The sequence below is a fragment of the Poromitra crassiceps genome (assembly GCF_964638095.1).
Source record: "Poromitra crassiceps genome assembly, chromosome: 10".
Classification (NCBI taxonomy): Eukaryota; Metazoa; Chordata; class Actinopteri; order Beryciformes; family Melamphaidae; genus Poromitra; species Poromitra crassiceps.
In genome coordinates, this window is record NC_139631.1 from 24,688,609 (window position 1) to 24,712,677 (window position 24,069).

At 46.8% G+C, this 24,069-nt stretch overlaps 1 protein-coding gene across 8 annotated transcripts in view; it reads left to right on the forward strand.

The window, feature by feature from the left end:
* The window catches only part of trpm3 (transient receptor potential cation channel, subfamily M, member 3), a gene marked incomplete at both ends in the record, with an annotated part of 249,023 nt that overhangs the window by 199,626 nt on the left and 25,328 nt on the right, over window positions 1-24,069 (forward strand). For 3 of the 8 annotated variants that reach the window (XM_083643804.1, XM_083643805.1, XM_083643808.1), the window contains 8 exons: window positions 8,468-8,568; window positions 8,813-8,947; window positions 9,177-9,227; window positions 12,964-12,999; window positions 13,184-13,324; window positions 16,522-16,551; window positions 19,143-19,435; window positions 20,871-21,099. In XM_083643804.1, coding sequence (XP_083499930.1) covers window positions 8,468-8,568; window positions 8,813-8,947; window positions 9,177-9,227; window positions 12,964-12,999; window positions 13,184-13,324; window positions 16,522-16,551; window positions 19,143-19,435; window positions 20,871-21,099 — 1,016 coding nt within the window. The remainder of the gene's footprint in view (window positions 1-8,467; window positions 8,569-8,812; window positions 8,948-9,176; window positions 9,228-12,963; window positions 13,000-13,183; window positions 13,325-16,521; window positions 16,552-19,142; window positions 19,436-20,870; window positions 21,100-24,069) is intronic. The other 5 variants (XM_083643806.1, XM_083643807.1, XM_083643810.1 and 2 more) reach the window with 3 other exon arrangements.

Here is a 24,069-nt window from a genome sequence, read left to right on the forward strand (position 1 = left end):
TCACTGTCCCCTTTTTAGCTTTTAGTCTCGGCTCGCAGACAATTGGAGCTCTCTGCCTACCAATCGTCTGGGAATGCTAGCCGCTAACACACTTGCTCCCCTTTGTCAAGTTACCAGAAATGACTCTTTCCCCCATTCTCCTCTGTAGTGAAACAAACTGGAGATATAGCAAATCACTTTGTAACACGGAGAGAACTTTTTAAAACATTGAAAAGGGACGTCCAGAGCCACGTACAATTATTTGATTCTGTTTTATCCGTTTACAAGAACACGACTTCTGCATGTCGCCGGCCCTTTTGCACAAAGGATTTGCACTTTGAATTTGTTCTGCAATGCAGTTTTTGGTCTCTAATTGTTTCCACCCAGTTTTAACAAGAAAAGCCGGGAGAAAGTTCTCAGTCTCTAAAGTGACGCAGATAGACATATTTTTACTTTTACAGTACATAACTTAGGACACACGGAGAAGAAAAACAAACAAAAAACACAAGCAAAAAAAACCTATCTGTGCCCAGACCTTTCTCTCTCAAACAGAGCGGGGAGGTTTTGGCTCTGAAGTAGACACTTTTTCCTAGCAGCTCTTAAAGCCATGCAGTTCCAGACAGGTCTGCAGTGAATTAAGGGGGTGCTGCTATCTATGCTGCTTAAACCACAATATCACAGCAGAACACCTGCAGAATCATCAGACAGCATGGCCACAGCTCCATGGCTCAATATTTGCAGTAGTAGGAGGTTGCTGCATCACCATGTCTTTTAAAATACATATATATCTTCTTTATTTATTCAAGTAATTCCCACTCAAATTCCTGTGCAAATCCATATACAATACACATTGCCGCCATTCTGTTATAAACCGCTTCAGCAGAATGCAGATGCTGACACTAGGGGCCAGCCTGCCACAGTCTGAGCCCAAAGCTCCTTATCTTTCCATGTATCCGTCTGTATACAGGTAACGTCACACGGCCATTCAGTGGCATTACAATTGTGCCAGACAGCCATGAAGTCTGTGTCTGGGTCTGTGTGTGGGTTAACCCTCTTCCCATATCACAGTGCTGCTATCTGTGTGGGTTAACCCTCTGCCCATATCACAGTGCTGCTATCTGTGTGGGTTAACCCTCTGCCCATATCACAGTGCTGCTATCTGTGTGGGTTAACCCCTCTCCCCATATCACAGTGCTGCTATCTGTGTGGGTTAACCCTCTCTCCATATCACAGTGCTGCTATCTGTGTGGGTTAACCCCTCTATCACAGTGCTGCTATCTGTGTGGGTTAACCCTCTCCCCATATCACAGTGCTGCTATCTGTGTGGGTTAACCCTCTCTCCATATCACAGTGCTGCTATCTGTGTGGGTTAACCCCTCTATCACAGTGCTGCTATCTGTGTGGGTTAACCCCTCTCTCCATATCACAGTGCTGCTATCTGTGTGGGTTAACCCCTCTCTCCATATCACAGTGCTGCTCTCTGTGTGGGTTAACCCTCTCCCCATATCACAGTGCTGCTATCTGTGTGGGTTAACCCTCTCCCTCTATCACAGTGCTGCTATCTGTGTGGGTTAACCCTCTCCCCATATCACAGTGCTGCTATCTGTGTGGGTTAACCCCTCTCCCCATATCACAGTGCTGCTATCTGTGTGGGTTAACCCTCTCTCCATATCACAGTGCTGCTATCTGTGTGGGTTAACCCTCTGCCCATATCACAGTGCTGCTATCTGTGTGGGTTAACCCCTCTCTCCATATCACAGTGCTGCTATCTGTGTGGGTTAACCCTGTCCCCATATCACAGTGCTGCTATCTGTGTGGGTTAACCCCTCTCTCCATATCACAGTGCTGCTATCTGTGTGGGTTAACCCCTCTATCACAGTGCTGCTATCTGTGTGGGTTAACCCCTCTATCACAGTGCTGCTATCTGTGTGGGTTAACCCCTCTATCACAGTGCTGCTATCTGTGTGGGTTAACCCTCTGCCCATATCACAGTGCTGCTATCTGTGTGGGTTAACCCTCTCTCCATATCACAGTGCTGCTATCTGTGTGGGTTAACCCTCTTCCCATATCACAGTGCTGCTATCTGTGTGGGTTAACCCTCTCTCCATATCACAGTGCTGCTATCTGTGTGGGTTAACCCCTCTCTCCATATCACAGTGCTGCTATCTGTGTGGGTTAACCCTCTGCCCATATCACAGTGCTGCTATCTGTGTGGGTTAACCCTCTGCCCATATCACAGTGCTGCTATCTGTGTGGGTTAACCCTCTGCCCATATCACAGTGCTGCTATCTGTGTGGGTTAACCCTCTGCCCATATCACAGTGCTGCTATCTGTGTGGGTTAACCCTCTGCCCATATCACAGTGCTGCTATCTGTGTGGGTTAACCCTCTGCCCATATCACAGTGCTGCTATCTGTGTGGGTTAACCCCTCTGCCCATATCACAGTGCTGCTATCTGTGTGGGTTAACCCTCTTCCCATATCACAGTGCTGCTATCTGTGTGGGTTAACCCTCTGCCCATATCACAGTGCTGCTATCTGTGTGGGTTAACCCTCTGCCCATATCACAGTGCTGCTATCTGTGTGGGTTAACCCCTCTGCCCATATCACAGTGCTGCTATCTGTGTGGGTTAACCCTCTGCCCATATCACAGTGCTGCTATCTGTGTGGGTTAACCCTCTGCCCATATCACAGTGCTGCTATCTGTGTGGGTTAACCCTCTGCCCATATCACAGTGCTGCTATCTGTGTGGGTTAACCCTCTGCCCATATCACAGTGCTGCTATCTGTGTGGGTTAACCCCTCTCTCCATATCACAGTGCTGCTATCTGTGTGGGTTAACCCCTCTCTCCATATCACAGTGCTGCTATCTGTGTGGGTTAACCCCTCTGCCCATATCACAGTGCTGCTATCTGTGTGGGTTAACCCTCTGCCCATATCACAGTGCTGCTATCTGTGTGGGTTAACCCTCTGCCCATATCACAGTGCTGCTATCTGTGTGGGTTAACCCTCTCTCCATATCACAGTGCTGCTATCTGTGTGGGTTAACCCTCTCTCCATATCACAGTGCTGCTATCTGTGTGGGTTAACCCTCTGCCCATATCACAGTGCTGCTATCTGTGTGGGTTAACCCTCTCTCCATATCACAGTGCTGCTATCTGTGTGGGTTAACCCTCTGCCCATATCACAGTGTAACACATGCAGAATTATCAATCAGCACGGACGGCAGCACAGAGTTTAGCCATGACAGAATCAGAGGAAGATATGAGGCAATTACCATGAGGGGAATGAATGGGGGGGGAAATGCTATGTTGGAGAATTGAGAAAATAGAGCAGCAAAATGGAAAATGTCTCAAGTACAGGGGGCGCAATTAAACCCTGCCACCACTGTTCCTTGACCTCCATCCTGTTTGCCACTCCTCCAGTTCTCACGGCCACCCCCAACCATCCTTCCCTCCCCCCCCTCCTCCCTCCCTCCCTCCCACCTTCACGATCCATACTTTCGACTGGTTCTTCAGTAGCTTGTATTGATCATCGTGGTGCTTGTTTCTTCTAGGAATATGATGCTAACTGGTCCCAGTGGAGTTTGCATGCACACACACACACACACACCGGTACATACATACATACATACATGCATACGCGCGGATGCGTATACAAGGAAACAGTGGGCCCTAAGGGACTGCTTTGCAGTCCACGGCAAATGATTGACTATCTCAGAAATTGCTCCGCAGAGAAACATTTCCCTCCAGAGAGCGAGCGAGCGAGCGGAAGAGAGGGGGAGCTAGAGAGTTTGGAGAGATGGTGAGAGAGAGAGAGAGAGTGATTCTCCATAATTCATGTGAAGCAGTATGTCGAGATGCACAATTTCCTCACCCCCCATCTCTGTCTGCATCTCAAACTCTCTCGCTTCATCACTCTCCCTATACATACATGTCTCAGTCTTATGGATTATGTCACTGGATTTTGTCTGTTGATCTGTCCTTGATTTCTTTTCTTTTTAGCCTTTTTTATTCATTTCCTTTCACATATCTCAGAAGAATCTGTCTGAAGCATGGCTTTGACAGAGAGAGAGAGAGAGAGGGATGTGGGAGGAATGATATTTCAATGAATGGGTGAAGGGAGGAATTGAAATAAGAGAAAGAACGAGAATAAAATAAAAGGGAGATTTTATAAAACAACGCTTTGATTCACATTCTGTCGCTGAGTGAGCGAGACATGTTGGGGCTTTTAGTGTAAAATGAAATCAGTCACATCCTGCCTGAGAGCTTCTAAAACACTGGATTACACTCCTGCACTAAAGAACTAAGCAACTGCCTGAAGCTCAACAGAGCCCAGAAGAAGAGGAGGCAGAGAGAGAGAGAGAGAGAGAGAGAGAGAGAGAGAGAGACGAGTGTGAGTGAGAGAGACATTGATCACTGTGCGAAGAGACATGGCAGGGAGGAAACTGCAGCTAAAGACACATATGACACACCAGATGAGAGATTAGAGTAATTGATGGTCTGGTGTCTGAGGTAGTCCATATCAGGAAGAGTGGCTCCATAAACTCCAGTGGCTGCAGCTCACTGACGTAAAGCCATAGGCCTTTCATAAAGCCAGGCCACCCTGCCTTTTAGTATACATATCTCTCCTAAAGCCCTGATAGCTGTTAGAGCGCTCTGCATCTCAGATAGCTGTTAGAGCACTCTGCATCTCAGATAGCTGTTAGAGTGCTCTGCATCTCAGATAGCTGTTAGAGCACTCTGCATCTCAGATAGCTGTTAGAGCGCTCTGCATCTGAGATAGCTGTTAGAGCACTCTGCATCTCAGATAGCTGTTAGAGCGCTCTGCATCTCAGATAGCTGTTAGAGTGCTCTGCATCTCAGATAGGTGTTAGAGTGCTCTGCATCTCAGATAGCTGTTAGAGCACTCTGCAGCTCAGATAGCTGTTAGAGCACTCTGCATCTCAGATAGCTGTTAGAGCACTCTGCAGCTCAGATAGCTGTTAGAGCACTCTGCAGCTCAGATAGCTGTTAGAGCACTCTGCATCTCAGATAGCTCTTAGAGCACTCTGCATCTCAGCTGTTTAGAGCACTCTGCATCTCAGATACCTGTTAGAGCACTCTGCATCTCAGATAGCTGTTAGAGCACTCTGCATCTCAGATAGCTGTTAGAGCACTCTGCATCTCAGATAGCTGTTGGAACGCTCTGCATCTCAGATAGCTGTTAGAACGCTCTGCATCTGAGATAGCTGTTAGAGCACTCTGCATCTCAGATAGCTGTTAGAGCACTCTGCATCTCAGATAGCTGTTAGAGCACTCTGCATCTGAGATAGCTGTTAGAGCACTCTGCATCTCAGATAGCTGTTAGAGCACTCTGCATCTCAGATAGCTGTTAGAGCACTCTGCATCTCAGATAGCTGTTAGAGCACTCTGCATCTCAGATAGCTGTTAGAGCACTCTGCATCTCAGATAGCTCTTAGAGCACTCCGCATCTCAGATAGCTGTTAGAGCACTCCGCATCTGAGATAGCTGTTAGAGCGCTCTGCATCTCAGATAGCTGTTAGAGCGCTCTGCATCTCAGATAGCTGTTAGAGCACTCTGCATCTCAGATAGCTGTTAGAGCACTCTGCATCTCAGATACTATCTGAGATGCAGAGTGCTCTAACAGCTAGTAGCTGTTAGAACACTCTGCATCTCAGATAGCTGTTAGAGCGCTCTGCATCTCAGATAGCTGTTAGAGCGCTCTGCATCTCAGATAGCTGTTAGAGCACTCTGCATCTCAGATAGCTCTTAGAGCACTCTGCATCTCAGATAGCTGTTAGAGCACTCTGCATCTGAGATAGCTGTTAGAGCACTCTGCATCTCAGATAGCTGTTAGAGCACTCTGCATCTCAGATAGCTGTTAGAACGCTCTGCATCTCAGATAGCTGTTAGAGCGCTCCGCATCTCAGGTAGCTGTTAGAGCGCTCTGCATCTCAGATAGCTGTTAGAGCGCTCTGCATCTCAGATAGCTGTTAGAATGCTCTGCATCTCAGGTAGCTGTTAGAGCGCTCTGCATCTCAGATAGCTGTTAGAGCGCTCTGCATCTCAGATAGCTGTTAGAGCGCTCTGCATCTGAGATAGCTGCAGGGGCGAATTTTCCACTGGGGACAGGGGGGACATGTCCCCCCCACTTTTCAAAACCTTGATTCTGTCCCCCCCACTTTTTAAACTGAAAAAATCGTGGGTAAACTGAACAAATCATGCTTAATTCGCTACTGTTTGACCAGCCATCATATTATGGCTGAGAATGTTAATTGAGTTGCTAATTATAAGCTATAGGCTACTCCAAAAGATTGCCACGGATTTCCTCGTCTGTAAAAAGTGACCTCTCCAGACCCTGAATACATTTCTAATGGCGCTCTGTATGGAAATTCCCCTTTCCAAGCCGCTGAAGGTAGCACTCACAGAGTTTGGCTTTTCTTAAGACTAAATAATGATATCACAACAGTATTGTAACAGCAAATTTAACTTTTGTACTAATATTATTCAGTTTGTCGAGTTATTTTTCTGTGACAAGTATCATCCAAATGTTAATTTAAAATGAGATATTCCTCTAAATCTGGCTAAAAACGTTAAAACTTTTTTGCCAGCCCCTGCCCCTCTAACATTCTCTGCACGTCCCTGCTGCTGTATAAAGGGTTAGGTGATGAGAGGAAGTAAGCAGTGAACATGGTTGAATTTAAAATAAAGCACACTAATAATAATAATAATGATAATAATAATACAACCAACGTGATTTCAATATGGCTCTGGCTTTCACATCAGTATTGTTCTATGCCTTGTTCATGTCACCTGCTTTCATATCAGAGCTCTGATGAGTTGGAGGAGGTGGTGTCTAAAAGGCATGTATTGAGTGATGTGTGTAGTTCTTCATAGATCTAGCTAGCCTCTTAATCTTCCCCTCAGAGTGCACCAAATTGATGCATTTTACTTTAAAATGTTAAAAAAAAATCTTCCGGACCCCCCGAGAGGGTCGGCGCTCCACATTTTATTGTGTCCCCCCCACTTGTGAAACCAGGTATTCGCCCTTGGATAGCTGTTAGAGCGCTGTGCATCTCATTCCCACTGTTCTGTCAGGGCTCACACTATTAGTAACACTTCACAGACCTTTAAGCAGGAGAGAGCACTGAGTAATTATTCAAGTGTGCCTATTAACAAATTACAGTGTTGTCAGTACACAAAGGATTGTTCTATTTTATGCTGAGGCTAATTATTTTCTTTCTCGTTTTTTTTTGCTAACTCAATAATCACGACAGCATTTTTACATCATAGCTGTATTTGGGGTTGGATTATAATTAATGATCAATCAATTCTGAACACAGGAGTTTTGGGTTCTGAGGTACTGTCGGGCTTTATTATGTACAGATTCCTCTGGACCCCCCTTACTGATGCTATTGAGGTTTCTCCAGTGAGGTGTTTCACACCAATCCGCTCCACTTCAGACTCTTCCCTGTTCTCCGATCCCCTGCAAGGAAGTAACTAGGAAGTGTTACTCTACCTTCCTGATGGTTGAACCCGGCTATGTTGTCCTCCAGTAGCTCCAGGATCCCAGGCAGGATAAGAAAGCACCAAAGATACCACATAAATGGGAACATAAGTGGAATAGACATATAGTGGATATATACCACAATAATAACATAGTGGAATGAGATGTAACAGAATAAAGCCCCAAATATGACCTTCCATATCCATCTCATAGTGTATGAAGTTCATGAAACGTGTATTGTAATAGGAGTCAGGGGGGAAAGTAGAATATAAAATAAGCAATAACAAGCTCAAATACCTTGAAGCCTTTTGTGCAGTGGTGTGGCCATTCAGCCTTAAGGTAATGATTTGGGGGTACCTCAACAACACGGCTAATTGTTTTCAACATGGAAAATGGTCCTACCAGTACCCCTAACCCACCCACTTCCGCCCAGCCACTCCCCCTTGAACCCCGACTCTCTATGACCTGCCTATCCCCACGGCCCCGTTTTCCCCCTATCCCCATCCCCCTAGCCACTCCCCCTACACACCCCTCGAATCCCGACTATCCACGTATGACCCCCCTACACCTAGCTACGCCCTCTCCTCCCTTTCCCCGCCCCATTCCTGACCACACCCCCTACCGAACCCCGAATCTCTACAACCTTCCTATCCCTAGCTACGGCTCCTTTTCCCTAGCCCCACCCCCCTTCCTGGCCTGCTGCCAGCGCTGTGGGAAAAACAGTAAAAGGAATCGAAACAATAAAACATTCTACCGTAGCAATAAAACAGAGTACTGTATAAATGACTGCAGTGTGATACATGGCATACTCTAAAACCGTGCTTAAAATTTTAATGTTATTCTTTACGATGACAAGTATCACTGCTACCACTGCAGCCCCAAATCAAATATAGATGATGCTGAGGGAAAAAAGTAATATCAAAAAATGTGGAGTTGACCTCTCATGCTCTCTCTCTCTCACCGCTCTCTCTCCCACCTCCAGGTGCCAACGCTTCAGCTCCTGACCAGCTGAGTCTGGCTCTGGCCTGGAACAGAGTCGACATCGCCCGCAGTCAGATCTTCATCTATGGACAGCAGTGGCCTGTAAGGAACACACACACGTTTCTGGTCTGTAACCTGTGTTCTCCTGCTGCCCCGTGCTCATATTCATATTGCAAAAACAAGTCGTGTTTTGAAGTGTTACGCCTGGTTGTAGTTTGATTATCTGAGGTTTGTTTAAGTCTCTCTACAACAAATCGTGTCGCACTTGATCTTTGTTTACTCTGTCCATACAGTGCTGCTAGTTTATAAATCCAGACGTATGCAAGTTGTGTCCCTTGTGCACTAGGTGGGTTCCCTGGAGCAGTCAATGCTGGATGCCTTAGTTCTGGATAGAGTGGACTTTGTCAAGCTGCTGATAGAGAATGGAGTCAGTATGCACCGTTTCCTCACCCTCTCCAGACTGGAGGAGCTCTACAACACGGTAATCATACACACGCTGTAATTACAACAATCTGAATATATGCTGCATCGTTAGGGAAACACATTTATTGCCAAAGAGTTTGCATAAGGAGTTTCTAATTAAACTGATGAACGAACTGATGCTTCCAGCAACAACATGGTGTTGGCGGCGTACAACATGGCAGGCATTTGAAATGAACTGTAAACACGGTGACTAACGCGAAGTGCCTGATCTGTTTGTGTTTCATCAGAGACACGGACCGTCCAACACGCTGTACCACCTCGTCAGAGACGTCAAAAAGGTACACCTCCCCCGCTGCGTTCACTGTATCTCTGTGTGGCTGACTGTGCAGGCTCCCCCCATACGGGAATGTTGGCTTGAGTGTGTATACAAGAGTAGAGGCGTTTGACCACATAGACTCCGTGTCGCTTTTCTGCCATGTGTGTCGGCGGTTCTAGCGTACCCCGTCTGCAGAATGTGTCTTCTTCCACAGAACACGTTTGCAGAGTGTGTGTCGTTACTCTGTCCGCGTCCTTTTGATGTGTGTCCAGGTTCTGGTCGTCCTAGTTGTTGCTAATGGCAAATAGAGGCCAGCTTTTCTCTTTCAGCTGGAGATGGAGGCTGCAGTGGCTGTGTAGAGCTATGCACGACTCATCCCTCTTTAGCGATCGACATGTTCTTCCTCTAAGGCGTGTACACAATCACTACAAATTAAACATTAATATATACACAAAATCTGAAATTGGGCAACTTGAGACCACAGTGGAACTGCTATGAGGCTGACAAAGAGCAACTCAACAGGCCTCCATTTGATTCATGTAATGTTATCTGATGAGTAGTGAAATTGTGCATTCCTGTACATGCCGATAGGTAGTCATTTTTCCATCATGATTGGGCAACATAATGTAAGGCTGGCTTTACACGGTGAAACTTCCACGCAACTAGTTGCAGGTTGCAAATTGCATGAAACAAATTTTCATGCAACTTGACATTTACACAGAGCAATTCAAAAATAATCAAGTCTCATGCAACACGGTAGTTTGTTTCACTAGAACAAGCAAGCTAGATTGGTAATGTTTCATCTGTCATATTGTTTTGCCTTTTCTCTCTCTACTGTAGTAGATTGTACTGTATCAAGTGGGGAGTGTCATTGTAACTTGCATCTTTGTATCTTATTTTGTATCGTTTTCTAGCTGGATAATATCAATTTGGATGTGTTGTATCGAGTTTTCTTCTGCCGCTGGCTACTTTCTTTCATTATGGCTGTCCCGGAGAATAGGAAGAGAGCCATCAGTGCATGATAGCCTACTTATCAGCATTTTGATTGGCTGTTGCATGAAAGTTGAAGAGGGCTTTAGACCATGCAAATCATTTGCAACTTAGTTTCACCTCAGTTTCAACCAACTAAAGTTACGTGACAGTTTCACCGTGTAAATCCAGCCTTACTCATTTAGTTTGGCAGTACTGCAGCAGTGCTGTTGCAGCGGTAAAAGTCGGGGCCTTCATGTTCTTAAACAAGAGCCCCACCCTATGCTTAACAAAAGCCCCACGCCTTGGCAGCAGTACTGCCAAACTAAATGAGTAACATCTGTATGTATTTAGGATGACGAAAAGCTGCATCATTGACTATCTTTCTCTGTATATGTTTTGGCCGTGCTTAAGCCAACAACCCACAACACTATGCAGTACGTATTGCTTTTGATGTTTCCTCTAGCATCATGGTGATTACTGGCAATGAAGGACAGCAACTTAGAGTTTTACATTCAGCACATATGCCCGCATGCCAATTAAGAGTGATCCGCTGTGGTGATGATGGAGAGGTCAGCATCACCACCATTAGCATTGAGATGTGTTCATTAATTAAAGCCTGATTACAGTAATGCAGCATGCTCCTCTGGGAGTCATTAAACAGGTTCGCTGGTGTAATCACCCCTTCTTTGACCACCCTCATGGTCCTTAAAAGCAACTCTGATCTGAGGGTGGCGTAGAGAGGAAATGCAATTTAGATTGCACTACACACACACACACACACACACACACACACACACACGCACATGCAAAACACACACATTACCATCTAATAAACTATTTCTGCATAGCTCTGTGCAAGTGTCATAACGTAGCTGTGAGTGTGTGTGGGTGTGTGTGCTTTTGTAGTATCCTAGTGTGATGCAAATTAGATTTTAGTGCCATCCAAAACCCATCCCTCAGGCTGAGTCAACATGTCATCACTGTTCTTCTCTGGTGGAAACTCTATATTGTTTCAGGTCACACTGTTAGAAATTGGCAATCCTTATTTTGATTCAGCTGCAGGTGTTCTGCTAACGACGGGCTTTCAGGATTCATCTGGCTCCTTCATTAGATTGTGCGAAAGCCGAGTCAGAAAAAAGGAAAATGACAGAGATGGACTTGTAGAGTGCAGCAGCCAGTCAAGCAGAAATTGGTTTTCCTGCAGACAGAATGCAGTTGTGTGCCTGCAGCTTGGTAGTGATATACCCTGTGCCACGAGTCCCACATACAAAGAAGAGTTTGGAGGAAGTCCAAATTTAACCAGCCAGCTTTACTTCTTGGGTCCATAGTTATGAAATATTCTATGTAAATATTGTACTTCCTTACTGCTCTGGTTAACTAGCGGCTGTTTATGCCCGGGCCGCGCTCTATGGAAGCAGCTGCAGTACGAGAGATTTAACAGTTCTTCAGTGACCCCGTTCCCCTGTTGGGAAATCAAGCAGAGCTCAGAGATCACGGACCATGTCACAGCCTTTAGAACCAATGAGCTCAGAGCTCACAAAGCATATTCAGACAAGAAGCAAAGTCTCAGTTGATAGCTACAGCTTCACCAACTCCAATGCAGGCAGTTCAATGACGGCGCAGCTGATCGCAAGGTGCATTTGAACTGTATGTATCACTACCAGGGGGGGCTTGAGGCTCTGTGTGCTCAGAGCCTGAACTCTGGATGTTTGAAAAGACTAAACTGTATCTGCGAGTCTTTGCAGTCGCCGCCCTACTTCAAAGAGTGTCGGCTGGCCTTTCGAGGTTTGGTATCAGCGCCGCCAGGCTTTACCCAGATAACTCCATTAAAATTGAATCTTTAGGATAATATGAAGACAGTCAAGTGATAAGAAGCAAGGTGAGGCTTTCTAGTAGCACAGTTCTGACTGTGGGGGCTGCTGATGGTATCGAGACAGGAGTAGATGTAAGGTAATTGGTGCGGCCCAAAGGAACAGCAGGGGGGGTGGGGGGGGGGGGGGGGGGGGCCTGGACTCTGTAAGTTGGCTGGATACTCACTGGAGGATCTGGGTCGTGATGGCAGCAAGTGTTGACATGGTTATAGTCATCATGTGAAAATAGTGTTCCAATAATATAATTCTCATCCCCTCCCACCTTATTAAGCTATCTGTCTATCTTTCCATGCTATTGCCTACCTCTTTTAGGCTAATGAGTCATTACTGCTCTCTCTCTCTGTGTCTCTCTTCAAGACCTCACTGAACCTCTCTGAGAAGATCTCATTATTTCCCTGAATGCAAATTAAGAAAAAAAAAAATCATTCACTTTTTTTTTTTTACATCCTTCATAATTTTTCCTCCCAAATCTAGGCTACAGTATATCCTTTCCTTAACCCTCATCTGACTTTTCAGTCTGGCTTCCTTCCTTCTCCCCTCCTGCTTTATCTCACCTCAAGAGACTAAGCTACAGCTCTGATGTCTGTATCAGAGCTTTTACAGATAACAAAACTCTAGAGGCTTCAAGGGTTTACGCAAAACCTGCCTTGCCTCAAATACAACGCTTGAAATTGTGACCAAAGTATGGTTGCAGGAATGTGGCTCCACGCTTCTAAGTTCAAGGCAAGATCAACATAGCAGCAAGTAATGGCTTCTCCATATGAACCATAGGTTGAGACATTGGATGAGATCACAATCCATGAAAGAGATCTGGACAGAGATCTTGTCTGAGAGCTTCTGTGTAGATCATCTCTCCCTGCTCCTGCCACTGCTTATCGCGTCGTATACTCACTGACCTTGTGTGTTCTTTCCAAGCGAGAATATCCAGGGTTCAGTTGGATCTACTTCAAGGTGAATCCGATAATCACGTTTTTATTTCATAGCCCAAAAACAAAGTTTGATATGGATTGTGTGATGTGAGTTTGTATGATTTGTGTGATTTCTTTTGAATCCTTCCTTCTTGTTTGCTTTTCTTTATGAATCAGTTGCCATGGGCTTGAGCAGTTGTTGTCTGAAACAGTATCTTGATTTCTAGGGTAACCTGCCCCCCGACTACCGCATCAGCCTCATCGACATTGGATTGGTCATCGAATACCTTATGGGCGGAGCATACCGCTGTAATTACACCAGGAAGAGATTCAGAACTCTTTACCACAACCTCTTCGGACCCAAGAGAGTGAGTGGATGATCTTCCTCAACTGTATTAGCGTCATAGTGTTTAATGCACTCCAACACTAATAGTTATGTCTGGGAGTGAAGTTTTCCCGAGAACTGATTTCACAGTCATTATTTTTTATCAGCAAAGGCACATTAGCATTGAAATGATTCTCATATTAATCAAATTAACCCTGATAAGGGCAAGAAGGACAATAATAACAAATTATATTTGAATGATTAAACATTTTGCTAATCAGAGATTGTATGCTCCAGGGCAAACTTCACCTTGCTGATGCTAATTTAGCATGTACCTATGTGAATTATGTGGACTGAAGGAGCATGTACATGAGGCTGTGGTCTGCAGGGTTTGGGTGTGGGACGTGATATTTGGAGCAAGGCTGACATAAGTGGGTTAGCGATTGTTGAGGCACTTTTGAGCCTGCAAGTGAATCGTGGTCTCTCTCCTCTACACAGGGAGATTAATCAAACATTATTTATGTAATCAGACTATTTTTCTAAACATTTCTGTAAATATAATTTAATGGCAGGACAGAAATAAATAATTACACACACACACACACAAGTATGTGAAGCGCTTTGGGTGCCTTGAAAAGCGCTATATAAATGCAATCAGTTAATTGATCAATTAAAGGGACACTTCACCGAAAAACAACGCTGATTTATTTTGCACATGAGCTCACATAGGGTAAACTGTAAACAGTTTAGCAGACATTAATTTAGTTTTACAGTTGTAGAGTTGATTTGAGTTAAGCTACTGCCAGTGATGTCACCGGAAGACGTGTAATTAATACAACCCTGCATGATTCAGTGCCTTCTGATGACATCACAGGCATCAACTTATCTCAAATCAACTAAAACTAAATTCATGACTGCAAAACAATGTACAGTCTTGGGATATGTCTGAGATCATGTGCAAAATAAATCAGCGTTGTTTTTCGGTGAAGTGCCCCTTTAATTATAATCAGTGAAAACAGCTCGTGTAGTGTTTGCTACTTTTGACCTGACCGCTCTAAAGGGAGCCCGAGCATGAATAAAATACTGTACAAGTCGTGCTATTGCTTTCCATTGCATAGCTTTCGCTGAAGCCACATACATCATCTCCAGCACGAAGATGTTTTTCATTAGCCCAGGTCTAAACTAAGAGCCGTCCTCCTCTTACTCGTTAATTCCACATCAGGTAGAGCAGCACTCCGGCACCCTTTACTGGCTTCCTGCAAGAAATTACATAACAGTGGTTCTCAACAATGTGCCATCATGACCCAAGAGTATGCAGGGTTCAGTCCAGCCAATCACTACAGCAGCTCATCTCCCTGTTTAGCACACCTTCCACCACAGAAGAGGAAGTAATCAGGGAGTATCGCCTGGTGTAGTGTTTGGTTGGAGTGAAAAGCTACAGACTCGTGCATGCAGGCTACAACTTCTAATTTGAATTGTTTCTGTGAGCATTTTGTACGCTTTTTTTTTTTTTACACTAACAGCCACTTCTTTAGGAGGATCACCGCACTCACGACTGGAAAATGCGAAGGTGCCAGAAAAGCAAAGAGCAATATTAAAACAAAAGAAAGGTTCTGCACACTCACATCCATGCAAGTTTCTTTTCTGAGTATACCAAGCTTTCGGTCTGCATGACCTTCAGGGCAATGCTAACAGCCACTTTCATTTCATGTCTTTTATTACACATACGTAATATGCTGTCATGTGCCTCTAATGTCTCTCACTCTGCCTCAGTGCCTCACACAGCGCCACAGGTGTGACGGAAATAGAAATGTGTGCAGCAGCTGTCTGCAGCAGCATATTTGTGCTTGGCGGCGGTGTTTGTATGTGCGTGCGCGCGCGTCGCGGCGCACCTTTGTGTTTGTATGTGCGTGCGTGCACGTCTTCATGTGTCTGTGTCTCTCTGCTGTGACAGAAACAAAGCAGCTGGAAAGACACCGATAACAGGAGAGAAAAGAAACAGAGCGCCAGAGAGTGAGCATGCAAACAGAAAGCAAGAGACAATACAGAAAGCCAGAGAGAGAGAGAATGCTACTCAGGTTCCAAGTTCCAATTTAATTGTGATTTGAGTTAACATGATTTGGGCATACTGACAGCCCCGAGATGAAATTAACTGAATTTGAATTATTTATGTATTTATGTCCACATAAATACAATCATACAAAGGACATAAACACTATTAATGCAGTCAGATATTAGGAGTCATTTGGTTACATAAGTGCCTAATTGGCAACTACCGTATATTATTGCATACACAACGCTGGCAGATTGAAAAATAACATAGCCTACAAACAACGCCTCCTCCATATTGAGCAGCTATCAATGATAGCAGATAGTGAACTGCTTGGCCCTTCTCTTAGGGAGAGCAGCCATCTGAAGGCCCCTCACAAACAGGAGGACAGAGTGAGCATGCGAACAAAAGCAAGAGACAATACAGGAAGAGAGAGAGGAGGGGAGACTCAAGGTTACAAGTTTCAATTTACCGGTAACTGTGATTTGACTTAACATGATTTGGGCATACTGACAGCCGCCGAGATGAAATGAACGTGTGAACACATCACACACACACACACACACACACACACACGCGCGCGCACGCACACACACACACACACACACACACACACACACACACACACACACACACACACACACACACACACCACACACCACACCACACCACACCACACACACCACACCACACCACACCACACCACACAAGTTATCTAAGAAAAGCCTTGAAATAGAAGCAGATATCATCAGCCCCACAGGAGGCCTGGGCTATTTTTACCAGCTCAGATGATGGCTCATGAATGCATAATTGGTACATGCCCTGCTTTAATACAGATGCACTGTACTCTATGTACCATAGACAACATGTGCAAACAAACATGCACCATGCCTCGATACACACAACACATACATGACACAGAGATGGCTGGTGTTATGTATAGGACAGCATCACTCACACCAGCACAATACAAAACATTGTTGTAGCCATTTTAAAGAGACCTGCTCCATGAAAGTGGGCTGGCCCACTATTCTAAATAATGCAGGTCCATTCCTGGTGTTTAATCTTAAGTGAGTGAGTTTGTCTGTCTGTCAGTCTTGTGCTGTGTTGTCTTATAGAGTCAACTACTCTATAAAATACATACAACAAGCTGTTGTTCTGTTTGTTGATGTTTCTTGTTGCTTTTCTAGCCCAAAGCCCTGAAACTGCTGGGAATGGAGGTGAGTGATGCACCCATCAAGGCTGTTGTTATTCAGTCGGCGTTCTTGCTGTCCCTCGTCTAAAAGCATCAGGCTTCTCATAACAGTGAGTGTGTACTCAATCAGCACAGAAGACTGTGAAGTGTGAGGCGTACGCCTCTCGCAGGCTTCACAAGGAAGAACTCGAGGCCTGCTTGATTTAATTGACAAGCAGTGTGTGTCCATTTTTGAGCCGGTTGATACGGGACACTGAGAGGCAAGTGAGAAAATAAAACAATCTGGTGATACATTTTCTAAGTCTGATCTAAAAAAAAATCTCTCCTGTGTTTATGACTTAAAAAACAAGTGAAAAGGGAAAATTGACAGGATAATCTCTAAAAAAAAAATAAAAAAAAATCTGTGAAACATGTGGTGAGGGGGGAGGTTGCGAGGCGAAAAGAAGAAGAAGAAGGGTGAAGTCGAGAGGAAACAATTTAAATCAGATTTAGAAAATGGACGACCAGATTTTTTTCTCTCACTTGCCTCTCAGGGCTTCTGCAGGTTCAAGCCTGGCTGTCAAGTAAAATGGTCAAGTGCACTTCAAGATTTTCACACTATCTGGTCAGCTGTCAGCTGTAAAAGACATTTTCTTCAGTCTGACGAGCAGGTTTATGACCATATGAATTTTTCAATGCTTTAGACACTGTATAAGTGTATATGACTCATGTTACATGTCACAGCACTTCAATTACATTTGGCTGAATAGGTAATAGCTGACCAAACCGGATTACATAAACTGTGTACTCACATGGATCTACATCAAAAGCCTTGATCACAGCATGCGTCTGAAATGTCCTTTAGAGGTATTTATATCTATCATGTGGTAGCTAGCTATCTGTTTTATCATCTGTCTGCCTGTTGGTAATCAGTCTCTGTCAGTCCGCCTGTCTGTCTTTGTGCCTGTTTACAATCTGCTTCTGAATGTATTTCTCTCTTTTTGTAAGCCTATTTATCTCCTCCAATCAGTCTGGCAATCTGGCCATCAAACTGACTCAGCGTAGTATATTAAATTTAGAGCTGTTAACATTTGACACGTCTAAATGTGTTATGTCTGTCTGACTAATATAGTGTATTCCCATAGTGTTAGGGTAGCCTTTTGTGCCTGAACGTTCTGCATAATCTGTCTGAAAGCCAGCAGCAGAGCTTAAAGCATGGTTATCTCTAAGTGACCAGGTCTCAGCAGTCCTCAGCCTGCCAGTGTGAAACTAGTGCGGATCAATACAGCCCACTGATAAGTTGCATTAGAGACTCAAAGTGGCATTAGAGACTAACTGGCAGTGTTGATTTCTCCTGAGACAGACAGGCACCCTACTGAGTCAGTAGCCCCCAAAGTTCACACTGAGGTTCTGGACCCTGGTGGAGCAAAAGTAAAGCAAAAAGAGTGAAATTCTCTTCACAAAAGAGTAAGATACTATGAGCAGATTTTACGGACAGATGTATGAGACCATGCCTTATGTGTCCCTTAAATGGCTTTGTGTGCACTGCATATTTCCTCAACCTGTCTCCTCCTGCAATGACTTTCCCTCTGCATTCCACTGACTCTCACCATTGGGTGTAGGATGAGCATTTATGTTATAAATACAATGGATATCTACATTGGGTGGTATGACCAATCTAGATGTGTGACTGACTGAATCTTTCCAAATTTATTGGCCCACTCTCCAAAACACCATGTAGAAGCTTTGATATACCATATAACGGCACCATTATTACTATTATGTTTGGTGTCAGGGTGAATATAAAACATGTTGCTTGTCTTCTACAGAGGATTTTTGATCCTTGAGCCTAATTTATCCTTCGACGCTCGACACTCTTGAAACTGTTGCTCGACAGATATGACATCAATAGCGAGAGAAACAAGTGTCTCTCCACAATTTTCTTTGGTGTCGCGTACCTGGAGAATGTTGTATGTCGTCGCGGACACTGTCATATTTTGTCGCGCAATGTGATCTGCTAGAGAGAGTTCCATCAGTGTAGTGGTGTCTGACAGCCAGCCTGCCGGGGCCAGCAGCTGCCTTCCCCGGGGAAAACCAACAGGGCTCGGTACAGGGGGAGTGGAGCAGGGGAGCAGGAGCGAGCCATTGTCTGTCATAACTGATGCGGGGAGATAAAGATACTGTATGAGGGCCCGTGGTTATTTTTTTCGCATTTAGGACTTGGGCAAGGTGTTTTTACAGATTTGAACTCAGAGGAAGTCGAAAATGTTACAGTAGGTATTTCTGGAAACAAACCGTGGAGCGGTGGGGACCGGGGAGAGACACTGTAGCTGCGGGCGGGGCGTGGGGGGTCGGTGGTTTCGCTGTTACCATGGAGACGACCGAAACATTTAGCCAAAGTATAAATTACAAATGTCGTGCGACTCGTTTATTTCTGTTGAGCGACACATATCAAAAATGTCGAGCACCCTACCATGAATCCACCTTTATGCTCGGGTTATAACACAATAACAACACAATAATTAACTATAAGGCTACGATACGTGCCATCTTCCCTGACAAAGACCTCGAAAGCATAGATCTATAGAATGCTGCCTCCCTTCTTTGGCGTCCCTCTCACTTATCACGGCTCTTCAGGACGACATGCCGATCCGCAGAGGCCGCCAGAAGACCACGCGTAAACGAGAGGAGGAGGTGGACATCGATTTGGATGACCCAGAGATCAACCACTTCCCCTTCCCCTTCCACGAGCTGATGGTGTGGGCTGTTCTGATGAAACGCCAGAAGATGGCGCTGTTCTTTTGGCAGCATGGCGAAGAGGCCATGGCCAAGGCCCTGGTAGCCTGCAAGCTTTGTAAGGCAATGGCCCACGAAGCCTCCGAGAACGACATGGTGGATGATATCTCCCAGGAGCTCAACCACAACTCCAGGTGGGTGCCAACGAGGGATGCAAACACACACACACACACACACACACACACACACACACACACACACACACACACACACACACACACACACACACCATGTGGTCCACCATGTATTCTGACCAAGGGTGGTTCAAACAAGATGTTCCAATATAGATTGATTTTCTAAGCCTGAACAGGAGTTCTCTCATCGGAAAGTTTCTGCACTAAATGATGAATGCAGAGTTAAGATGGGAGTCTAGCCTCCTGGCACGACATCTGCCCCCACACTCCAGCACATATACTGTACCCACACTCCAGCACATACAGTATACTGCCCCCACACTCCAGCACATATACTGTACGCAGCCAGGCACACATGCCACACAAATATGCATACCTATTTCCCTGCAATCTGACCCGTTTCAGACGACTCCATGGGGTGTAAATGACATACATACAGAAATCTAATGTTATACATCATACTTAGTTAAGGATTTGCATGTAAAATGAAGGGAATCACCTAGAGAAGAAAATGCAGGTTATGGAAATAGCTGTTACAGTAATTAGAGGGAGAGATTTCAGGATACTACAAATCAAGTACACCCCCCCACCCCAACACACACACACACACACACACACACACACACACACACACACACACACACACACACACACACATTCAAAGTACAGCCTTGAGGTATTTGGAGTTTACTTTCCACTGAGAATTTGGCTGGCTTCCTTCGAATAACTCAATTCACAACATGCATTTTTATGCCTCCGCAGCGACAGTCGTGGCCGGGGGCATTATGTTTTCGGGTTGTTTGTACGTACGTACATAATGTACGTATGTACGTCATGCTCTTAAATCATGCTCTCAAAATGAAAGACCACACTCTTGATAAAAGATCTGGAAAAAACTATTCCAGCGTGATGATGGCTTCTAGCTCTAGCTGTTCATTTTTACCTAAGAAGACTATTGATCTGTGTGAATGCCGGCATTCTGTTTGTTTTGATCCTTGCTACAACCGTGCACCCAAAACAGTCTTCAATATTTGGAGCTGTGCGCGCTGCTACTTTCTACATATTAAGTCCTTGACCCTTCCGGCTTGGTCAGATGTTCCTGCAGACACAAGACTGGGGGGAATAGCATCACCCCCCCTACTACACACTACATCCTGCCTGTCAAACTCCTAGCTGCCAGGTGAAAAGACGCAGCTGGTGACTGCATATGTATCGGAGGAAGCATGTGCTAGTCTACGGCTCTCCCCAGATCGGCAGAGGGAGTGGAGCAACGACCGGGACAGCAGAGGGAATTGGCCAAGTACATTTGGGGAGAAATGGGGGAGGGGTCCTTTACCAATTCAGTTGGATATTGATGTGTTGAGACAAAGTATATTCATCTCGATGCTCATGTTTGTGTGTGTCCCTTTTATGTTTTATGTATATGATTTCCCAGAGAATTTGCCCAGCTGGCAGTGGAGCTCCTAGACCAGTCCTATAAACAGGACGAACAGATGGCCATGAAGCTGCTGACGTATGAGCTGAAGAACTGGAGCAACGCCACCTGCCTGCAGCTGGCGGTAGCGGCCAAACACAGAGATTTCATCGCTCACACCTGCAGTCAGATGCTGCTGACCGACATGTGGATGGGACGCCTGCGCATGCGCAAGAACTCAGGCCTGAAGGTAATGGAACTTGGAAGTGGGGTGAATGGTTGGGGTAACCTGTGGCTGAAGAAAGAAAAAAAGTATACTCAGTCACGTTAAATAACACAAACCTACACATGGGCCAGAAATGTCTTTTAGAAACATGTAACTGGGACGTCTGGGTAGTGTAGCAGTAGATTCCCTGCCTACCAACACAAGGGTCGAAGGTTCACGCCCCCCGTGTTACCTCCTGCTTGTTCGGGTGTGCATACAGGCACGATTGGCTGTGTCTGCGGATGGGAAGCTGGAATGAGGGTATGTGTCCTGGTCGCTGCACTAGCGCCTCCTCTGGTCGGTCGGGGGGCCTGTTCGGGGCGGAAGGGAACTGGTGGGAATAGCGTGATCCTCCCACGTGCTACGTCCTGCCGGTGAAGCTCCCCGCTGTCGGGTGAAAAGAAGCGGCTGGCAACTTCACATGTATCAGAGGAAGCATGTGTGTGTCTACCGCTCTCCCCAGATCGGCAGAGGGGGTGGGGCAGCGGCAGGGGGAATTGGCCAAGTACAATTGGGGAGAAAATGGTTATGAAATCAGGAGAAAAACGTTAGGGTTGTGCTACAACCCAGGTTTTACGAGTGAGAACGAGAGCTCTCACTAGTGCCTACTTCGCTGCGTACGCAGCATTATGGAAGACTGTCATTTTTGCTCCAAAAATTACTTTACATTAAAACCTGACCACGCCCCCTTAGGTGACGTGGTGCCCCCCTGGGCTGACTGGGCCTCCCACCTCGCCCCCGTGACTACGTCACGGCCAGTCACCCCAGGGGCCGCCACTCATTTCTTCCAGCCAGCTGAGATCCGACGCACCCAGAGACGCATCGACGCAGCAAGGCTGGGTAGTGAGAGCTCTCGTTCTCACTCGTAAAACCTGGGTTGTAGCACAACCCTAACGTTTTACTTCGTTTCGAACTCAAGCTCTCACTAGTGCCTCCATTCAACCGACCTTGCTGCCGGGAGCACCCACAGGGCGACCCGAAAGGCACCGGTGAACCACGGCCATATGGCAACGTTTATGCCTAACCGTCTGACATATTAGAGTGGCAACGATACTACTTTCTTGCCACCGACAGCACCGCGTGCGCAAACTGCGAACCGGACACGTCGAGACTGTAGTACCTGACGAAAGTGTGATGAGAGGACCATGAGGCCGCGGCACACATGTCCTTCACCGACACACCACGCAACAACGCAGAGGATGTCGCAACACCTCGCGTAGAATGCGCCTTGATACCCTCCGGGGGAACCTTGCCCACGGCAGAGTATGCCAACGCGATCGCCTCCACTATCCAGTGTGATAAGCGATCCTTGGAAAGGGGTCCGCCCTGGGCCCTTTGCCCAAAGCAAACCAACAGCTGATCTGTAATGCGTAATGCGCGCGTCCTAGCCACATAGGCCGAGAGCGCCCTTACGGGGCACAGCATGTGCAAACGTCTCTCCTCACCCGAACTGAACGGCGGGGGACAGAATGCCGATAAGTCTATTACCATAGACCTATAGCTGGCATTAATATTCTTGGGCTGGTACGCCGGGTTAGGTCGCAACGTAACCCTGCGCCCATCGTCCCCAAAAACCATACAGGCCTGCTGTACCGAGAGGGCAATCAGGTCACTGACTCTCTTCCCTGACGATAAGGCCAGCAGCAGCGCAGTCTTTAAGGACAGAACCTTTAAATCGGCGGAGTCCAAGGGCTCAAACGGATGACCCGTTAGCCCGTCCAGCACCGTAACCAGGTCCCATTTGGGAAAAACGCACCGCACCGGCGGGCGCAGTTTACGCGCCCCCTTCATGAAGCGCGAGACCAAAGGGCACACCCCCACGGGGGTCCCTTCAATCCCCATGTGGCAAGCCGAAATCGCGGCTACGTACACCTTAAGCGACTGCGGGGACTGCCCCGCGTCAAGCAAGCTTTGAAGGAAACAGAGAACTGGACGCACGCTGCAGTTCACTGGATCCACACCCTTACTTGTGCACCATCGCGAAAAAACCCGCCACTTGTACGCATACTGGGTGCGGGTCGAAGCGGCCCTAGCACTCTGAATAGTGCGCACCACATTGTCAGGCAAGCCCTGTGCTAGCAGCTGGTCCCGTTCAGGAGCCAGACTGCTAGCTTCCACCTGCCTGGGGAGGGATGGAACACCTCCCCCTCCGCCTGGGACAGGAGATCGGCCCGCACCGGCAATGCCCACGGCGGGCCCTGCGCCAGGGAGACCAGGTCCGCAAACCACGTCTGCCTGGGCCAGAACGGGGCCACTAGAACGAGCCGGAGACGCTGTTCCCTCACCCTGTCCAACACCTGACGGATCAGGGGGATCGGTGGAAACGCATAGAGCCCCTCCCGTGGCCACGCGTTCGCCAACGCGTCGTGTCCCAACGGGGGGCTGTCCTCCTGGATTGAGAACCACAATGGGCAGTGCGTCGCGCGCCGCGATGCGAAGAGATCGACGCGGGCACGACCGAACCTGGCCCAAATCTGTTCCACCACCTGAGGGTGGAGGCACCACTCCGTGTGACGGGGGTAGCCTCGAGACAGCAGGTCGGCGCCGTAATTCAGCCGTCCCGGCAGATAGACCGCCGACACTGACAGGAGACGGGGATACGCCCACAGGTGAATCTCCGCCGCTAACCGGTTCAAAGTCTTCGACCGCACACCGCCCTGTTTGTTCAGGTGGGCGATCGCCGCCATATTGTCCGAGCGAATCAGCACATGGCGTCCATGTATGACTCGCTGGAAATGAAGCAGAGCGAGGCGGATCGCCTCCAGCTCCAAGACGTTTATGTGGCGATGCTCCTGGGCTTCCCACCGGCCGTTCGCCGTCAGAAACCCGCACACCGCACCCCAACCCCAGAGGGAGGCGTCGGTGCGAATCACTAGCCTGAGCGGGACCGGGCCCAATCGAGTGCCCCTCGATAGGTAACGGGGGTCTGCCCACATGGCCAAAGCCAGGCGGGCC